Genomic DNA, 19,790 nt, shown 5'->3' on the forward strand with positions numbered 1-19,790 from the left:
TCAAGCATACACGACCATGCTTGGCTTCTTAGTGAGTGCTGAGATCCAACTCATTCTTCTGTAGCCAGTGCTTCCCCCACTGAGTTCTGGCCTGCAGTCCATGAGCTGGCTTCCTGCTGTTAGCGCAGAGCTATCTATAGAGGGAATTAAAGTCTGGGGGCAGCACCTGAGACCACAGTGCTATCCTTCTAACCCAAATTTGCAGAAACTTCTTAACCATTTCATCTGCAAGACATGTGCATCCTACCCCGTATGTATTCAGACATGGAGAAGGAGACCGTGTCTGCTACATGGGGCAGGAAGAGATCGCTGCCGGTTAATAAACAGGTTTGGGGGTGGGGGGTGGGGCGTGAGACAGGGCCTTAGCAAACACGGGTGCACCAGAGCCCCCAATGAGAAGACCAAGTCCCTGCCCCCGTGTCCTGTGGTTGTGGCTCTTCCTGGTGTGACCGTCCCGACATCTGCACGTCAAGTCCGCGGTGACCTCCATTTCAGGAAGCTACATCCATTCTCTAAAGCCCCGAGACTCTTGTAAAACCTGCCTCTTATGGAAAATTTTAGACTGGCCGTTTGAAGGCGTGAGATAGACACCCGACGGACGTGAGCTGAGCCGGAGACAGAGTTGTGGGAGGAGGCCAGGGCATCTGCCGCTTCCACCTCCCACTCGCCAAGGCTCTCCATTGTGCCAGAATTTTCTCATGAATAAAATTCTTGGAATTCTGTGGAAAACAATGAATCCATGTGTCAGGGATTCATGGAGGAGACCCGTTCCAGATGTGTAATGTGTTATATTTTTAGCATGTGTGGTTTCCGTGGAGGCCAAGCACACGGGACTGCCTGGTTTTCATGGACTTTCTCTGAAGACCAGAGGAATGCTCGCCCATTCCTCCTCCAGAGAAGGACTGCTGTAGCAGAAGATGGGTGCAGAAGGCTCAGCCTGGGGGCCTGGAGGTATTTTCATGCCTCTCATAACCTCACTCATCAGACTCTGCAAGCCTCAAGGATCAGAAGGGTGGGATGGGGTCATGGTGGGATGGGGTCATGGTGGGATGGGGTCATGGACTTCTTCCCAGACCACCATCAAGATACTACTGTGCTGCTATTGGAAACCCCAAGACATTTTAGGGAAAGGTGAAAGCATCCTGCAGGGATGAGGTGGGGCAGATGGTTCAGTGGGTAAGAGTGCTTTCTCCATAAGCAGGAGTGCTGAATCCTCAGCACCCACATAAAAAATGCGGCATGGCTGCGTGTGCTTCTAACTCCAGCCTTGAGGGACAGAGTCAAGAGTTCCCAAGAGCTCTCTGGCCAGGTAGGCGAGCTGAAACAGCGAGCTTCCAGTTCAGCAAGAGGCCCTGTCTCCGAGCCGTACGGTGGGAAGTGAGAGGGAGACGCTAATGTTCTGCTCTGGCTTCTGCATCACGTGCACAGGAGCTGGCTCTCACACATTCCTGTGTACGGAAGACACATACTACACCACACGCGTGTGTACTGGCATATGAGTGTCACATGCACACACACACACACCAAAACCATACACAGGGCATCATGAGTCACCCGTCTCAGGAGTTTAAGGAGCATCAATTGCATGCCATGTGCTAATCTAGATGTGTTGGTTTCCTTTTTCTTTCGTGGTGTTGGGGATGGAATCCTCAGTGCTGTACCACTGAGCCCACACCCCTTGGCCTTTGCTTGTTTTAGAGAAGATCAGACACATGCCAGGAGCATGCCAGGCTCCCTTCCTTCTGGACCAAGCTTCTGTTGAATCCATATCAGTGTGGGATTATAGTTGAAAACCCACGAGAGAACGGGACTAAAACAGCTAAACCACATGGGGCTCAGGTGACCAGCGTGCTCTCATAGAGAATAAAGATCCTGTGTTCCTTGCTTCCCTCCTTAGACGGATGATTTAAAATTCGGGACTTCCTAAGGAGAAGTGACTAATCACATACAGAGGGTTGTGTCATCTTCCTGGTATCCAGCTTATTAGAATAATATGTCTAGAGATGGATAATTCTGCTTCCAGCTATTGAGGACTTTGAGTCAGCATTGTCAACTTTCTCAAGCATGATAATAATTTGCATGTACTCAGGCTTATAAAATTTTTACACGCAGTGGCTTACTTGACCTACCGAGAGCTGGGTGGCTGTGACCTGCACTACCTTTGTAGTGGAGGAAGTGAGACCCAGAAAAGACAGAGCTGAGCTCAGTGAATTGGCATGTGCTAGTAACCCCTGGAGGATGCCTTATAGCAAGAGGCTACTTTCCCAGGCTGTGTTTCGAACCAGCTAGCTCAAACATGGAGCAGGAGGGATCTGAGAACTGATGGAGAGTAGGGCCAGGCCTAGCTTTAAACTGGGGTGTCCTTTCCTCACTCAGGACCAGGACTTCTTTGTTCTGTAAAGCCACCTCCTATTTCCTGCTACTTCTCCAGAGATCTCCTAAGTTTAGCTCTTAAAAACTAAAAGCGAAAGAAACCAAAGGAAGGGGCTGGGGAGGCAGCTCCATCGGGAGAATGCTTGCCTCCATGCCGGAAGCTCTGGGGAGAGGTGGTTTACAGTAGGGATGTGGCCCTCAAGAGCCATGCCGTGCTCCCCTAGATGGTCTCACACCCCAACACGGCAAGGCAGTGTAAGGGGGCTCAGTGGGTTTAAAAACAGAGCACGTGGTTTTAGAAAGGAGAAGTCATAAGGCCATGGAGGAGGACTGGAGAGGTAGATTTGATCAAAACCCTTTATAAGCATGTGTGAAATTCTCAGGTAGTTAATAAAGAAATGGTCATGGGGAGGCATGCCTGTAATCCTAACGTGAGAGGTGGAGGCAGGAGGATTGGAGCGGAAGGTCATTCTCCTTCTGCCAAGACTGTATGAGATCCTGTCTCCACACAGAACAAAAACTAGGCACCATCTTTTCATGTAAAGGGGATGGCTAGAAACCAGATAAAAGTAGAGATGTCTGTGTGGCTGTTCTGTGATCTGTTGACAGTGATTAGAAAAACAAGAACAGAAAGAATCGGCTGAGAAGAGTCCAGACAGAGGAGCTGGAGCAACAAGCCGCAATTCTTCACACTTATTTGTTGGGGGGTGGGGGGGGGCGGAGTGGGCAGGGAGGAAAAAACTTACTAATATTAGTTTTTAAAGAAAGAGTGGTTTGTTTATTTTTATTGCTTTTTTTAACTTTGAAACTTTTCGTATCCATATGTACTGTATATTTAGGGTGTTGCTCAGGATACCCCAAACCCTTCCTTACTCACCCCTCCCATCAGGCCCTCCATCTCCTGTTCGTTTCTACTTTCATGTCATATTACACACACACACACACACACACACACACACACACACACACACACACACACACCTACCTTTTTGTCTATGCATGTGAAATCTAGAACCACAACTGAGAGAAAACATAAGGTTTCTTTTTCTTCCTTTCTTTCTTTCTTTCTTTCTTTCTTTCTTTCTTTCTTTCTTTCTTTCTTTCTTTCTTTCTTTCTTTCTTTCTTTCTTTCTTTCTTTTTTTGGCTTTTTGAGACAGGGTTTCTCTATGTAGCTTTGCGCCTTTCCTGGATCTCACTCTGTAGACCAGGCTGGTCTCAAACTCACAGAGATCCACCTGCCTCTGCCTCCTGAGTGCTGGGATTAAAGGCATGAGCCACCACCGCCCAGCGGTATCTGTTTTTTTTACACTGACTTCATTCACTTAATATAATCATCATCAATTGAATCCATTTTCCACAGACAACACTTCTTTTTTTCTTTATGAAAATGCATTTGTATATATTTTTTACTAGCCTTATTTATAACTGATTTGTAAGACATAGAAATTGTGCATTGGATAATCAGGTTAAATGTGTGAGCTCTCCCACCTACCCTTCAAGGGACTGACTGACCTTTGCCAAGCCAGTATCCCTGGCTCCTAGTCCCCATATTTGAGGGCACCTCGTATGCCACCAACCAAACAAAAAGAGATGACTTCAGCATTGTATTGGTTGGGTTTCTTAATTTCTCCAGATCCACTGGAGTCTCTTTCGTATTGTGGGGAACATCCTTCACAGGTTTCTGCAAAGTTCCAGGTTCTCACACTTTTAGACTCTCTGCTTCCTGATTGGTGCTTTCTCTCCTTGCTCTGGAAAAGTTTGTTTTCTCTAAAGCCTGATTTTCCTCATGGGCTTGTACAGTTTAGATTTCTTAGCCTAAGCCTAGATGAGGTCAGAGCAATGTTGCACATTCATGTACTTCGTGATAATACGAGAAGGCACAATGCTGCTCCCAAACTCCATACCCCCTCATCTCAAGAAGGACATTTCCCCTACTCTGGCCATGACACATGTGTTTGAACCCCACTGACAGCATGTCCATGGGGCTTAATACTGTGCCCTAACTTCGTTATATGGTTAAAATGAGCATCAGCCAGTGGGTAACATCAGGAAGCTGTTTGAAGCACATTTGTGGGTGGAAGGTGGCGGTGTTGGTGGCTGAAAATGCTTATGTTTTATTTATTTAGTTATGCTAGTTTGTTTACTTTATTTATTTAAGATGTTTTTATGTAGCCCAGGCTAGAGACTTGTTTACTTATTTGTTTATTTAAGATCTTTTTATGTTGCCCAGGCTAGAGACTTAAAATTCACTGTTCTCCTGCCTCAGTTTCCCCATTGCTAGGATTACAGGTCTATGACAAGAGACCTTGGTCAAATGTGAATTGAAATCCATTGATTACAAAACAAGACAGAACTGGCCTTGGGCCTCCAAAAGGAAGGATCTTATCTGGTCCTTCTCCAAAAAGATAAAGGCAGACAAGGGAAAACACCTTCTAGAATGAGGAAGGAATCAGTGGCAGTGAGAAGAGAAGAATTCAGACTCTGGATCAGTGAGGTAACTGCCATCTTACTTAGTGACCATCTGAAGGAATGCCTGATTTATTAATGAAGATAATACAGCAGTATATTCCCTTATGTCTATTTGCTAATATATGTACCTGTATATATATATATATATATATATATATATATATATATATTCATTCATGCATATATGTACATTGCTGTGTAAGCCCTCATGTGTGTGTGTGTGTGTGTGTGTGTGTGTGTGTGTGTGTGTGTGTGTTTCTGTAGCAGTTCTGGGTCTCATTCCCTTAGCACTGGGTCAGTATTACAAGTTGTAAATTGTTGGATACTGAAGCAATGCCATATTGGAAGAAAACACTCTTTAGATGGACTTAGTTTGCCTACATACACTTTCCCTTTGAGGTTAATCCAAGTTTATATATATATATATATCTATATATTTGGAGGACTAAAATAGCAACATGTTAAATTAGAAAAACGTGGATACAAAGCAAGATGCTGTGTTCAACACATGACTCTTCTCTGAAGAAGCAAGAAGAGAAGAAACAACATCATGGGGACACAGAGGACCATGCCCAGTCTCACCAGCATCTTCCATCTTACAAGATGCATTGATAGTCAAAGGTTCACTGTGTCTGAATTGTAAATATTCATGAGGGGTGGGGGTGGAGAGACAGACCTGCCCATGGGGTATTTGCTGCTGGCATGAGGTGCTGAGCTCCATCCCCAGAACCTGTGTCAAAAAAAAAAAAGGTGGACGTGATGACAAGACCTTAACCCCCAGTGCTGGGGAGGCAGAGACGGGCAGATCCCTGGCATTTTCTGTGTTGTCAGCTTAGTCTTTGTGGCAAGTCCCAGGCCAGTGAGAGACCCTAGCTCAAAGGGAAGAAAAGCCCACCGAACTAAACAAGGATGGTACTTGAAGCATGACCTCTGGCTTCCATGTGCACACACATACATGTGCAAGCATACATACATGCACACGGGGACACACACCTCCACATTGAAAATGACATTCCCTACAGGCCCAGAGCATGATGCTGTTGGCCACCGCGGGGCTGTCTGCAAGTGTGTCGTCTGTTGTGTTGAATTTTCAAAAGCATCTGCTGTATGTGCTTGGAAAGAAAGAAGACATAAATAATTGGCAGCCTAATAGGTGGGTCCACAGTGTCGTTGGGTGCGCGGACACCCACTAACATTCTCCCACTGGCATTTGGCTCCTACATAGTTATAAATGCTGTCCCCACCTGCCCTCATTTTCCATGTATTATTAACAGAACGCAGACATCCATCTGCAATGACTGTGGCCCAAGGTGTGACACAGCATGTTCTTCGGATCTGAATAATCAGATTAGCCAAGAAAAGAGCAGGTTTCTTGACCTAAACTCGTACTTAAGAAATGAGTAATACTTCAGGACTTGTTGTAAGTCCTGTGTACTGGGGGATCCCAAGAGACTCTCCCCACTCCCTTCATCGGGTGTTTACTCTCACTTCCCTTGTCCTGTACTCACTCTAGCCTGCTGGATTCTAAGCAAGCATTCCCTTGTTCTCCTCTACTCTCCACTCTCTCCCAGCCTTTCTCTTTCTAGGTAGTTCTATTTCTTATCTTCAAGACAGGGCATGTGGGCTGGTGAGATGTCTCAGTGGGTAAAGGTGTTTGCCACCAAGACCGACAACCTAAGCTCCGTCCTAGGCACTCACACGGCAGAAAGAGAGAACTAGATTCTACAAGTTCTGCTTTGTCCCACACACGTCTTGTGCAAGGGAGCACACACGTTCACCCACAAATAGACTTAAAAGATGTTAACATAGTGCATTTAAGGCTCTGCCATGTCCCGCCGTCCATACACCTGCTTGTTTCCGATGACAGCTAGAGACTAGTGCTCAGCCCTGGGGAATAAGTCCACCACATATGCACAGGCCCAGCTTCTGCATCACCCTCACAGTGAATGCTATATCTCTTCCAAAACCTCATTTCTATCTGCGGGCAAGAGTGATAGCTGAGCTTACAGGACTATTGTAAACATGGAATGATTATGTCCCATAACTCAAATATGTCACCTGTGATTAAGCACAATGCTATTTTGCATTCCATCTGAACAGAAGCAATGCTGGTAGAAAGCCTTGGACATGCCACTGATTCTAAGACAAGGCCAGCTTTCAGAGCTGGTAAACTGTGAAAAGTGATGTAACTTAAAGTCAAGAGCATAGGATTCAAGAGTCTATTGCATGCACGGTGTGCATAATGCAGCTTTTATTTTATTCATTGATGGATCAGGTGTCTGTGAACATGGTCAAAGGATGATCGTTCACTGGCAGTGGCAGGAGGAGGCTGCTCAGTTTGTGTGAGAGGAATTTAAGGAATAGGCTATATTGGAATATTATGGGATGAGAGCTTAGACAGGAAGGCTGTGATGGGTGAGGGTGAGACTTGCTTCCTGAGGATTGATGGCTGCCTGGGCTAGTTGGGCTTGATTATCAAATCATGATTTCCCATAATCCTCGAGGACGCTGATTTTGGAATCTGCTGGCTGTCTTCTGGTGTTCAGAAAGCATGGATGGTCATTTCCCCACTGCCCTCTGCACTCCTATGACAGAGAGCTGATTATTCTGTGAGATTTTCTGCCTGTCAGCACTTCATCATTTGCGGATTCTCAAGGAAACTTAAATGTAGTGAATTCTCTGCATGAACAATGGAGTATTTTCATGGGCCGTGAGGATCACAAATCAGAAACAAATTGGGGCTGAGACCCTGACTGTCCAGCTTTCAGTGAAATGAGTCTAGCAGCACTGGGGTTCATGAAATCTGTCTGTCTGTCTGTCTGTCTGTCTGTCTCTCTCTCTCTCTCTCTCTCTCTGTGTGTGTGTGTGTGTGTGTGTGTGTGTGTGTGGCATGCGGAGGACAGAGGTCAGTGTAGAGTCTTCTTTAATTGCATCACCGGTCAGCAAGCCCCGGATGCTGTATCTATCTCCACATGCCCAGTGCTGGGGTGATGGATGTGTGCCGCCACACCTGGCTGTTTGCGTGGGTTTTGAGGATCCACACACAGGTCTTCATCCTTGCACAGGGATCGTTTTACCCACACTCTCTCCACATCACTCTGAAGTCTTTTACTGGAAATGTCAGTAAACATGTGAAGTGTCAAGTTCTCATTTATGTTTTTTTAATGGAACTATTTTGGAAGATTTTTTAGTATCCAGATTCAGTTTCTTGAACATATATACATTGACACTTCAGCATAAAACATAATCTAGCTGATCTTTCCCTTTTCTGAACTGTTCCTTGATTGCTATCACAGGATCAGGACCAGATGAAGATGGTCCTGCTGCTGATATTGTCAGTACTCAAATGAGAAATAAACACTGGTGTGTCAGCACAGCAGGACCTTTTTTTTTTTTCCCCCTGGGGGCAGTTTAGTTAGAACTTATGTGCTGCTTTTAAGGTCATAAAAAATGGCCTTGGGAGGCAGCCACTAGCCACATCAGACTACCCCAACTTTCCTGGAGCGACAGAGTGAACACCCCCGCACACTGGCACACAGTGATCTAAAGTGCAGGCCTTTTTATAGCAATGCAGAGGCGGGAATATTAAATTATTAGGCTACATTTCTGCCAGATTTTGACTGGTCTTGAATTTTGAGTTAAAAAGCAACCCCAGCCTCTCCCAAGCCCTGGGCTGAAGGTTGCAGAGAAATAGCTGTAACCATGTTATCTTAGGCCTCTGCAGACAGACCTCTGGGCAGGTAGGCAGGCAGGGCAGTAGCAGGCAAGATGGCCAGCTACAAGAGGAGGGCAGCCAGGAAGCAGGGACAAGCTAAGGTCAGAAAGTCTCCCCAGGGCTGGAGGCTAGGGACCTCCCGTGCTCCTGGGTCCCACTCAGTTCTCCTTTCTGGAGTCTGTCCCATCAAGCTCGGTGCCCTCCTTCCCTTGAAGTGCTGGGACTGCAGGCAGAGAGGCTGCTGGATGCTCGGGGCTTTGTTTTTATCATTCCGACTTGAAATGGGAATGGTGAGGCCTGTGTGTGCAGTTAGTTGAACTGGGAACAAAGTAATGTTTGGGTCTGTGGCTGGCTTTTCATCCAGCAGCTAATTTCAATGACACAGGTCTCAGAATCTACCCCTCAGCTTTCTTTATCTCCCTGTGGTGTGTGTGTGGTGTGCACGTGGGTATCTGTGTGTATGATGTGTGCGTGTAAGAGTGTATGTGTGTGTGAGTGTCATTTGGGGGGCACTTTTGGACTTGTGTTTAGGATGGAGTCCACATTTTACCTGTTTTGAAGCGTTTATCCCAAAGCTCCAGTCAATCCTTTTAGAATCTTTTTTCTCTCGTGAACAAAGCAACCACAACCGATGAGTGTTTGGATCACACCGCCTTCCTCATTTTCATGCAGCTCTGACTTTGAGAAGAATGTTCCGAGAGGAAGAAAGGACGTGCGCCCTTCTTATCGCTAGAATTTTAAGGCTTTCCCCACTTAATCGATCTCAATTAACTTTGATTTCTTTCTTTAGAAAACCATGTGTGAAATTACACTTTGCCAGATGTGAGAGACTCCTTCCCAAGCACACACACATTTAGGCCTCATTTTAGCTGGGTTATTTCAGTCCCTCCCCCACCAACCCTGTGCCACATTTATTTCCCCAATGGCTTTGTTTACAAGAATATCTTACTTTATCCTGAGAATAAGATTTTTAAGTTACTTTATTTTTGTTGCTATTCAAGACTTCTAATTTTTAAAACACAACCTCACATTTTGTCAGCCCCCCATGTAACCTGTTTTTGCCAGTTTCTGATAATAAATCACATATTTATTCGTGTGTCTTCTCATCAAAGAGCCAAAGCTAACATTACACAGTGTGTTATTCTCCACGAGCCTTGCTTGAGTCCTCATGCCCAACAAGGAGCAAGAGCAGCCACCAACCTTGTCTTCTATTCTGAGACCATAGGAAGGGGGACCTGCCCAGAAAATAAGTAGAAGGTATAATACCCCAGGTTTAGTAGGTCTGTTGGACTTTGGGGGACCTATTAGACCCCCACAACTCTGAGATTAAAGTCCTTAACTCATACATCCAATGAGACCAGGAAAGATTGCTCTACGATTCATACTCTCTGACATGCAGGATGCCACTGATAACCCCATTTTCTGGGACTGCAACTTCATGACCTGTGTGGCTATGAATGTGTTTGCACAGTTAAGGTGCCCACCCTACCTTGTGTCTGCCTCTGGCTTTCTGGTGGACACAACCCATGGTTCAGTTCCTGTTTAAACTCCAGCTACGCTCTTCCCTGAAGTGTGGCAGAACTGTCACAGGCTGAAGCCAAGGCTGGGCTTTCTGTATGCACAGATACCTGCTACTCCACTGAGAGGTGGGCAGAGAGTTCCTTCACCTGCTTCTTATGCACTGACTCAGCACACTCAACCAAAGAAGCCTGTGCACGTGGGAAAGAGAGAGACACCTGGTCCTCGGGGGAATGAGAGGGGGGTAGGAAAATGCCCTTGGAAGGGGCAAGAGTGCAGGGGGATTGCTTCATGAAAAGTTGTGGTTCTGGTATGTCGGGGTGGGGGATGGGGGGGAGGACTTCAACAGGTGCTGTGAAAAATTCTGCTGCTGCTGCTGGTGAGCAGTTTGACTCACTTTAAGGTCGACCTGAGGAGTGAGAACAGAGTGCCAGTGTGAGCATATTTCCTGGTGAAACAGATGGTGGCACAGGTCTGCTGCACCTTCACAAACTCCCTGGCTTGCCTTGGCCAGCGCACTCACAGTGAGCTCAGCTCTCACGGTTCTGGGTCACGATGAGAAAGGTTTCTAGGGCTTTTCCCCCACCTCCTCACTGGGTCCTAAGTTCAATTTAAAAAAAAAAAAAACTATCCTATCCAGGGCTGGGGAGATGGATAAGTGGCCAAAATGCTTTTCATAGACATATGAAGACCTGCGCCCGGTTCCCAGCGCCCACGTAAAACCCAGGAATGATGGCATGCACCACGCACTTGTAGTCCTGCATTGGGAGGCAGAGACAGGGGCACTCAGGGTGCTCACTCACTAGGAAATAAAGCTAACTAGCTCAAGGTTCAGGAAGAGTTCCTGCCTCAAAAAATAAGATGAACAATTTACAAAAATACCTTCCATCAACATGACCTATACACGTGTATGCACAGATGTGAGTGCACACACACACACACACACACACACACACACACACACACACACACACACACAGGGCTGGTGGCCTTCTCATTAGTTGATAACCATGCTGAGCAGACCTAGGGATGGAAACAGACATAGTTATAAGTTGATGAGTTGTCTCAAGGAGGGACGTTTCTCTTGTTCTAGAAAATCAGATTGTTTCTTAATTGTAGCATGTAGTAGTTATACAACGTGTTATTCAAGCAGCTGAAATTTCTAAGTCAAATCTGCCTTCACTGATTTGCTCATAGACTCTAAACACAGCCATAGGCTCACCCTTGCTGAAGCCCAGAAAAATGTCCCCATTGGGACAAGTTTCTATTTTTTTCTCACAAAAAGAAAGAAAATATCAGAGGACAGAGAGTGAGCAAGTGTGAGCTAGCTCTTTACTGATCCAGGTCTTTCAAACATCCCGGTATTTGGAGGCATCTGGGTAATTCCCAGCTTTTTATTTTTTTGCTTCATTTACCATCCAGATGTTCACCATCATGGAAGCGTTGTTTGAAACCCTATTCAGCTAATAACACAGAGTGGAAAAAGCCGCTTCTTTGTCTGGCTGTCCTTTGGTGTTGTGTGTCCCTTCACTCTTGGGAGGACCTCTCTCTCGGAGTCTCCTGGGGCATGGGGGTCCCACCAGATGCCTAGGTGTCAGCCTTCACAGTTCTTTTTTTAATCTTCATGACCATTCTGCGACCTGTCTGCCTGAATTATAGATTGCATTTGTCAAATAATGACAGATGCAATTGGATGTCTTCTAAGACCTTTGAAATTCAACTTCCCCGTGTTGAGATTAAAGTGGGCACTGTCTGCCCCTGCACAGTCCAGGCTAGGGTGCTTGAGACCTGCAGCTAAGCACTTCTAGGCTGGGCAGCTCCAACTTTCACAGTGTGCAGTGAAGGAAACAGAGGTACCTTGTTTTCGCGTTCTTCAGTAGAAAGTAGAAAGGCAGGCCTTTGAAACCATATAAAATGTGGTCCCCCAAATGTTGGAAATGGCTCTGAGACACCATGTCTGTTGGGATGTCCTGAATCTCCTTTTCTGTTTCTTTATCATCCAGGAGGCCTTATCAGTTGTGAGTGAGGACCAGTCACTATTTGAGTGTGCCTACGGAACGCCACACCTGGCTAAGACCGAGATGACTGCATCCTCTTCCAGTGACTATGGCCAGACATCCAAGATGAGTCCTCGAGTCCCTCAGCAGGACTGGCTGTCTCAACCCCCAGCCAGGGTCACCATCAAGATGGAATGCAACCCTAGCCAGGTGAATGGTTCCAGGTAAGCAATGCTGGCCTTTCCTCTTCCAAACCTTGATGTTTCCCGTCTGCTGAAACGTGGTGTAGATTCTCTGCTCTGCTTCAAGGGCTCCCAGAGAGTCAGGCCACTCACTGGAAACACAGGGGCACTTCTAGGAAAAGTACCCTCCAGTGGTTGGGGCTGAGGACAGAGGCTGCAAACCGGTAGTGCATTTCCCAAGAACTGCCTTTGAAGACCCGCTGCTCAATTCTGTGTCCCAGGTGTGAGAGCTGGGAGGGAGGGGGAGGGGGCTTGCTCACATATGGCGGAGTTCATTTCTGGGGTTTTATTGCCTGGAAGACTGCTGTCTTGTGTTTCTGTGGAGACACAGGGTCAGCTAGTGACCAGCCAGCGTAGCATCTGTCCAGTGGGTCCTGCCCCATGGATGCACACTCAGCCTTAGCCCGCTGTCCCCCCGGTTGCCAGTCCCTTTCCACATACTTTAGTGCATGATGCTTTTATCTCAGCGTAAGCGGCTCAAGTCTCACATAGTTGCTGCTTCTTGAATTTTGTCATGGAAATGTGGCTGGCACTCAGACCTTCCCTAGCAATCCAAAGCCTTTCATTACCCAGAAGTTTGAAAGGTAGCAGGAAGGGATAGGGAGATTGCTCAGTGGATGGAGTATTTGCCACATGAACACAAGGACTTGAGTTCGAATCCCCTGCACCTACACACAGCTATGGATAGTAGCATACGTCTGTAATAGCAGCAGTGCCCTTGCAACAAGATGGGAGGCAGACACGGGAGACGAGACGTGCGGGAAGCGGGAGGCCCAGCTAGCCTGACGTATAAACAGTGTCAAACCACAAGAAGACCGGTCTCAAAAAAGCTGTAAGAATTCCTTAATATGTGTTGTAGCACCCCCCACCCTGAAAGAGAGAGACAGACAGACCGACAGACAGAGGTGGGTAGCATTAATTTCCATTATGCTATGCTCTATATACCCAGGGGAACGAATGTAAAACCCAGAGACAAAGACAGGATGATTTCTTTTAAATCCCCTATGATCTCCATTATACACAAGGACCTAAGAACAGTTCCCATTTCCTTGTGTTTCTTGAACACAAAGCCCCTTTATCTCCAGTAGGTCACTGATCCTCTAATCAGCACTAGGATTCCTCATCTGATGGATGAGGAAACCGCTGAGCAGGCTGTTGGCTGGCTAGCCCAGACATGCAGCTTAGAAAGACTCAGAGTTTGGAATGCAACCAGCAGTGCTGGGCTCAACACCCAGAACCCTTTCCACCCTGCAGCCGTGAGAGGGTCTCTTTGTTACACGTATGTCTCAGTGCTAAGTGTGTTTAAAGTGTTGTGTTTCCTAAGTGCTGGAAACTCATTGCATCAGCTGCTAGTGTGGCATTAGCACAGGTGTCAATCACGGAGCTTCCAAGGAGCTGTTGGCATCATGGCCGCTGGGGCAGCGTGGGGAGGTGGGCGGGGTGGAGCTGGCCCGCACTCTGAGAAGGTGGCCACTGCTGTGTGTCTGCCTTTTATCCCCATGGGTGTTTGTTTGCTTGCTTGCTTGCTTTTCGTTTGTAGTTTTTTTGAGGCAGAGTCCCACTACATAACCCAAGCGGCTTTGAACTCAGAATCTTCCTGCTTCTGCCTTGTAAGGACTGAGAGGGTGGGATCGTGCTACTACACCGAGAAGTGCAGCGGTGGAGGCAGGGGTGGGAGGCGTCCTTCATCAGCTGAGGGCCTCAGTACTTAGAAGCTGAGGGCTGGGCGTGGCTCACCTGCGGACAGGTGACAGGAAGAGACTGGTGATTGGCTGTGTTGATTCCCTTCAGGTCTGCCAAAGACTTGGCCCCATCTCCTTGTCCCCAGGCCAGTGGCTTCTCCTGACTGTCTCCGACTGGGCTTACTCAGATAGGTCTTCCTTTGGAGGCCAAGTTCAGACACTGGGCTCTGGCTGTGGTATCTGCCCTAGGACCTGCATGGGCTCGGCTGCTCTTTACATGGCTTCATGAGACAAGTGCATTGTACAGCCTTGTGCTTGCCAGAGCCAGGCCACCTCTGTCCCCACGGGGCACAACTCTTGGCTGTGGCGTTCTCTGTCTACCCATCACTGCAGAGGAGGAAGAAGGGGGAGGGAGGGAAGGAGAAAGGAGAGAGGGATGGCGTGGTGGTGGAATACTGCCGAGCTTCAGGCCCACCGTGCTTATAAGCTTCTGAAATAAAACACAGGGACAGGGTGAGCATTGTTGCCATTCGGTTTGTTTTTATAAAACATAAGGAAGGGACGGCAGAGAGGAGGCAGCGGCCACTGCTGCCACCACCGCTGCAGGAGACAGCAGGGAAGTCCTTGTGGGTCTGGCTGGGCCATGCAGGATTCTCGCAGACAGAAGCTAATTTCAAGTTGTCCTGTAGACACTGGCCGTCGTCACCTCCCAGCTTCAGGGTTCAGTGGTAATCTTGTCTCTCCCCTTTCTTCACTCAGCCCTCCCTCACAGGAAATGCCCTGGGGTTCCCACAATCAGAGGCTGGCAGGGTACAAAGCTGAAACCAGCCTCCAGCGCGCTGTACACAAAGGGCCCCCAGGGGCACCAGCCTCTCCCAGCTGCCAGCCTCCCACAACTCCGTTCGCAGAGGGATATCCGTGGCTCACTGTAGGCTGGCCACGCGGGCCAGAGCTAGTGTTCCCGAAGGCGTGGCCATACCAACTGCCTCCACTGCCAGGTGGAGGGCTCTGCCCTGCGGCTGTCTCCCAGCCCTGGGCTCCCTGGCCCAGGCAGCCAGTTCAAACAGCTGCCTTGGGTAGTAATGCCTTTGCTGGCCGCTCACAGTGGCAGTTCTTCTTTTATTTTAAATATCCACAGAAATCCGTACCATACATTGAACAAATACCTCAGAGACCGCCTCGTCTCTTTCCTTGGCCCTCCCCACTCTTTCATCAATCTAGACAGTGGTACTTACACTTTGATGTCCTGTATTCACATGTGATTTTATGTATCAGTAAAAAAAAAAAATCTGTTAAGAACCGTAAATGACAAAAACCATGAAATTTGTCTTTCTGAGACTGTTCTCTTCTTTATCTGTGAACTAGATAAGTTTGCTCTTTTTATGGCTGAAAAATATTCCATGTGTATAGATACCACATTTCCTTGAAGGCAATTCTTAGTGGCCTGTCTGTGGTCCCACAGCTACTGGCATGTCATAAACTGGGCTCCCAGGCCTGTCCCCAAACTTCTCAGAGCCAAGAACTCATTGATTCTGTCAGATGAGGGTCTCCCTGGGGTGGTGCTTCTCAAACTGAGGTCCTGAGCCAGGACCTGGGGACAAGAGCTCCCTGCCTGCGCAGATCCTCTGTGCTCTGGAGTCTGAAGAGATGTGGGCTAAATCTGCATGGCCGTGAGGAACACTGCAGTGTGTCCTGGTGACGGAGAAGCACCACTTTGGGGCAAACAACCCGTTATCTGAGTCAGTGAGCAGCAGATAGAGGGGGCTGTGCTTTGGAGGTCTGTCCACCCATCCACACATCTCTCTTAACTCACCGTGAGGATCCTGTGCCTGGTGGGGTCTGGGAGGTAAGAGATGGAGTTCCCTGGGCCTTGGCTCTTGGTGTAACCTGGCAAATCACATGGGACCTGCCTCACTCCAGCCTGTGGTCAGATAGCAAGATGTATTTTAGAGTTTTCTTTTTTTAAACTGTGATACAGGGTCTCCTGTATCCGAAGGCTAACCTTAAGCGTGGTGCATCGTGGCTAGGGATCACCTTGAACTCTTGATCCTTCTGCCCCCACCTTCGAAATGGCTGGGATTACAGGGAAGTACCAGCAGACCCGATTTATGTTGTGCTGGGAACTGGACTTCGCACCTCACGCATGATAGGCCAGTGTGCTACGAACTGAGCTGCGTCTCCTGCCCGGTGAGGAACAGTGTGCCCCGTGGAGTGTGATGAAGGTCATAGGAAGGGCAGCGGGTCACTTGATTGGCCCTTTGATCTCAGCCGTGATGGTTATTTACAGAATCAATTCATCCCACTGAGTTTGTTAAGTACCTACTATGCGCAGTCAGTATTCTAAGGCTGCAGCAATAAGGGCCTTGGCTGTTGGGTGTGTTAGGGAGGGAGGCAGCCATTTGATCTGATGACTCGTTAAAATACTCCTTAAAATACACAACAAGCTGGGAGAAAAGGAAGGCAGTTCCAGACAAGGTGGCTCAACAGGGTCCCCTTAGAAAGTGACATCTGATTACACACCCAACAGCAGAGAAGATCTCGCGGGCAAACAGTGGGAGAGCATCCTAGGTTAAGGGGATGCCCTGCCAAGGCCCTGTGATTAGCCTGAAACCACGAGAAGGCTGTCCACTTGATGTGTAGTGACCAGGGGGAGGGACCGGAGGTGGGTTTGCAGAGGTCCCTGGGAAGGACCTTGGCTTTACTGCGGAGCAAGCTTGCCGGTGAAGGAGGACTGCGAGTTTCCTCAGACTCCGAGGGTCTTGCTGGCTCCGGGGCTGAGGCCGAGGCCTGGGTGCCCTTGCAAGGCACTGGGGTGTGTCGTCCTGGGGCTCTGCAGAGCAGCAGAGTGACGAGGGCAAGGAGAGGGGCTAGGGGATGTGCATGCCCTGGAAAAGGAGCTGAGTGCCCTGCTCCTGGGGTGAGCAGTGTGAGGAAGGAAGGAGTCAGGGACAGGGTAGAGGTTATAAATCAAGCACACGGTGGGCAAACCAGAGCTAGAAAGCAAGCACCTTGGGCTCACAGTCCAGGCTGATCTTCAGTGACAGCTTTCACTCTGTGACTCGGTTCCCACACAGACCAGGTAAAATGGTGGGCTCTCCTGCCTCCGTAAATCTTCTGTAAACCTTCACCCAGTCCACCAATGGGTCCCAGCCCAAGGGAGTTTTGCCTACAGGTGGAGGCTGGCAATGTCTGAAAGATAGTGTGTGTGTGTGTGTGTGTGTGTGTGTGTGTGTGTGTGTGTGTGTGTGTGTGTAATGAGGATTCCCTAGGTTTGGGGCAATGGAGGCCAAGGGATGTTGGTGTCACAGGGTGGCAGGCGCCACCCCCTCCCACAATGGCCTGACTCCGCCTGCTCACAGTGTGTAAAGGAGACCCAGACTCCCCAGCAGCAGACTGTAGCGTCTTCAGCAATATTGTTTCTGCTCACTTCCGTAAAGATGGGGCTGCGCGGAACATACAGTCTGTCAAGGGGGTGTCGCTCATCCCCCCAAGGGGGATGGTGTAGTGGGTAGACTGCTTGTCTCCCATTCACAGCCCTGGGTGTCACACCCAGATTTGCGTAAGATAGGCAAAGTGGTTCCCACCTATAATCCCAGGACTCTCAGAGGCAGAGAGGCAGGCGGATTAGGAGTTCAAGGTCAGCCTTAGCTAAGTGGAGTGTTTGAGAGTCACCTGGTCTATATAAGACCAGGCCTCAAATGAGTGATTAACAAGACAAAGAAAGAATATCTCCAGGCCGGGGGTAGTGGCGCACACCTTTAATCCCAGCACTGGGAGGCAGAGCCAGGTGGATCTCTGTGAGTTTGAGGCCAGCCTGGTCTACAGAGCAAGATCCAGGACAGGGACCAAACTACACAGAGAAACCCTGTCTCGAAAAAACACAACAACAAAAATGTCTCCAGAGATCGGCAACAGGTAATCTAAATGCAGAGAATGCCTAGGAACCTGTGATGGTCGAGGTAAGGGTGAGGTCTGCTCTAGGGGCCAGGAGGGAGGGCTGGAGAAAGCCACCACTGGTCAACATTTCTGTAAGGCAGTTACTGTTTAGAGAGTATTTTACGATAGAGGATATCCAATTTCCTTAGTGGGACTACAAGATGGGGAAGCTCTAGTGAGACTCATCTGTTTGTTTGTTTTTCCTACTGAAGTTCTTGGGATTTCTGAAGGTTATATAGCCAGCTTGAGCCCACCCGCCATAGGCGTTTTGTCCTCACACCCAGGTCCGTGGTCATTCCCTCTGGCCTCCCCACTTAGCTGGACATTCTCTTGGCTGGCGGGGACAGCAAGGTCTCCTGCGGGGAATGGTAACGCAGTGGCATCCGCTTGAGCAGGTCAGCGCCGCCATTTCACCTCCGTTCACCTTTGTGTCTCCCGTGGGAACCGCACCTCCGAGTCTTAACGGTGGACTCTCTACAGCGGCCCTCGGTGAATATCCACTGCACTAGAAATAAAACTTTAAAAGTTGTGTTTCAGGGGCTCAGTCTTCACAGTTTCTGCGTGTCACTGTGTTAGAAATGGTGCCTTGCTACAAACAACTCCTAACACAGGTTTTTAATGCCAAGAACTCTCTATGTGCAGCTAACTCATGTTAAATATTTGAAGCAGTTCACAGGCTTCTTTTTTCCCACTTTTTTTTTTTCTTCGCTTGGGTTTGCAATACAGATGTTTCCTTGTACTTGGGGAGCCTTAGGCATTATTTGGGGGTCAGTGACATTCCCTGGACTAATTGCATTTGCTCCTTTCTGCCTTAGGGCTCTGACTTGAATTGGCAAGCAAGTTGCCTCCTAATTAAGCTCAGCTGCCCTCAGGCTGTGGCTGGCACAGGCCTTGGAGACTCTCAAATGAGTGGTTTTTCCTAACAGCCATGGTGAGTGTCTTAGTCAGCTTGGGTTTCTGTAACAAAAATACCCAAGACTGGGTAGCTTATAAACAACAGAAGTGTATTCCTCATATTTCGAGAGATTGAGAAACCCAGCACCAGGGCACTGGTGGATTTGGTGTCTGGTGAGCACCTGTTTCCTGTTCACTGAGGGTAGCTTCCTGCTGCATCCTTGCATGGCTGAGGAACAAACTCTTTGTTCTCTCTCTGTCTCTCTGTCTCTGCCTATCTCTCTGTATCTCCATCTGTCTCTGTTTCTCTGTCTATCTCTATGTCTCTGTCTCTTTCTGTCTCTCTGTGTCCTTCTGTTTCTCTTGTCTCTCTGTCTCCTCTCTCTCTCTCTCCCTCTCTCTCTCTCTCCATCTCTCTGCTGCTGGATATGAATGCGTGTTTGTAGTCTGTGAGCACCAGAGGTTGATCAGATAACTTACTTCGAAGGCTGGGTGTCTCACTGAACCTGGAACTTTTCTACTAGCTCGTCTAGCTGTCTAGCCGACCGAGGGATCCCTTGTCTCTGCCCCACTAGCCCTGGGATTATAGGTAGACGGCCACACCCACTTGGCTCTTATGTGGGTGCTGGAGATCTGAACCCTGGCATGACCAGCATTTTATCCACTGAGCCATCCCCCAGCCCTGGAGTTGTCTTATAAAAGACGCCAACCCTATCCTGAGGGGAAGACTCCATTCTTGTGTCCCAGCATCCTCCCAGAATCCACCCAACCCCATCACGTTGGGTTCCTACGTCAGAACTCTGTGGGGACCCACCCACCCCTGCCACAGAGAGGCCTGTTGGCAATGGCTCCTGTTACTTGTGTGGCCCCCGTGTCTTGGTGAGGGTTGGCTCACCGTGCTGGAAAAGCGAGGCATGGTGTACGAGGGCAAGGTGAGGAAGAGACACACAGGTGGGCGCTGCT

At 48.4% G+C, this 19,790-nt stretch overlaps 1 protein-coding gene across 2 annotated transcripts in view; it reads left to right on the forward strand.

Moving 5' to 3' along the window:
- The window catches only part of Erg (ETS transcription factor ERG), a 100,026-nt gene that overhangs the window by 39,052 nt on the left and 41,184 nt on the right, over positions 1-19,790 (forward strand). For both annotated transcript variants that reach the window (XM_028879944.2, XM_037209618.1), the window contains exon 2: positions 12,080-12,297. In XM_028879944.2, the coding sequence (XP_028735777.1) occupies positions 12,080-12,297 (218 nt within the window). The remainder of the gene's footprint in view (positions 1-12,079; positions 12,298-19,790) is intronic.

Source organism: Peromyscus leucopus, chromosome 12 (assembly GCF_004664715.2).
Source record: "Peromyscus leucopus breed LL Stock chromosome 12, UCI_PerLeu_2.1, whole genome shotgun sequence".
NCBI lineage: Eukaryota > Metazoa > Chordata > Mammalia > Rodentia > Cricetidae > Peromyscus > Peromyscus leucopus.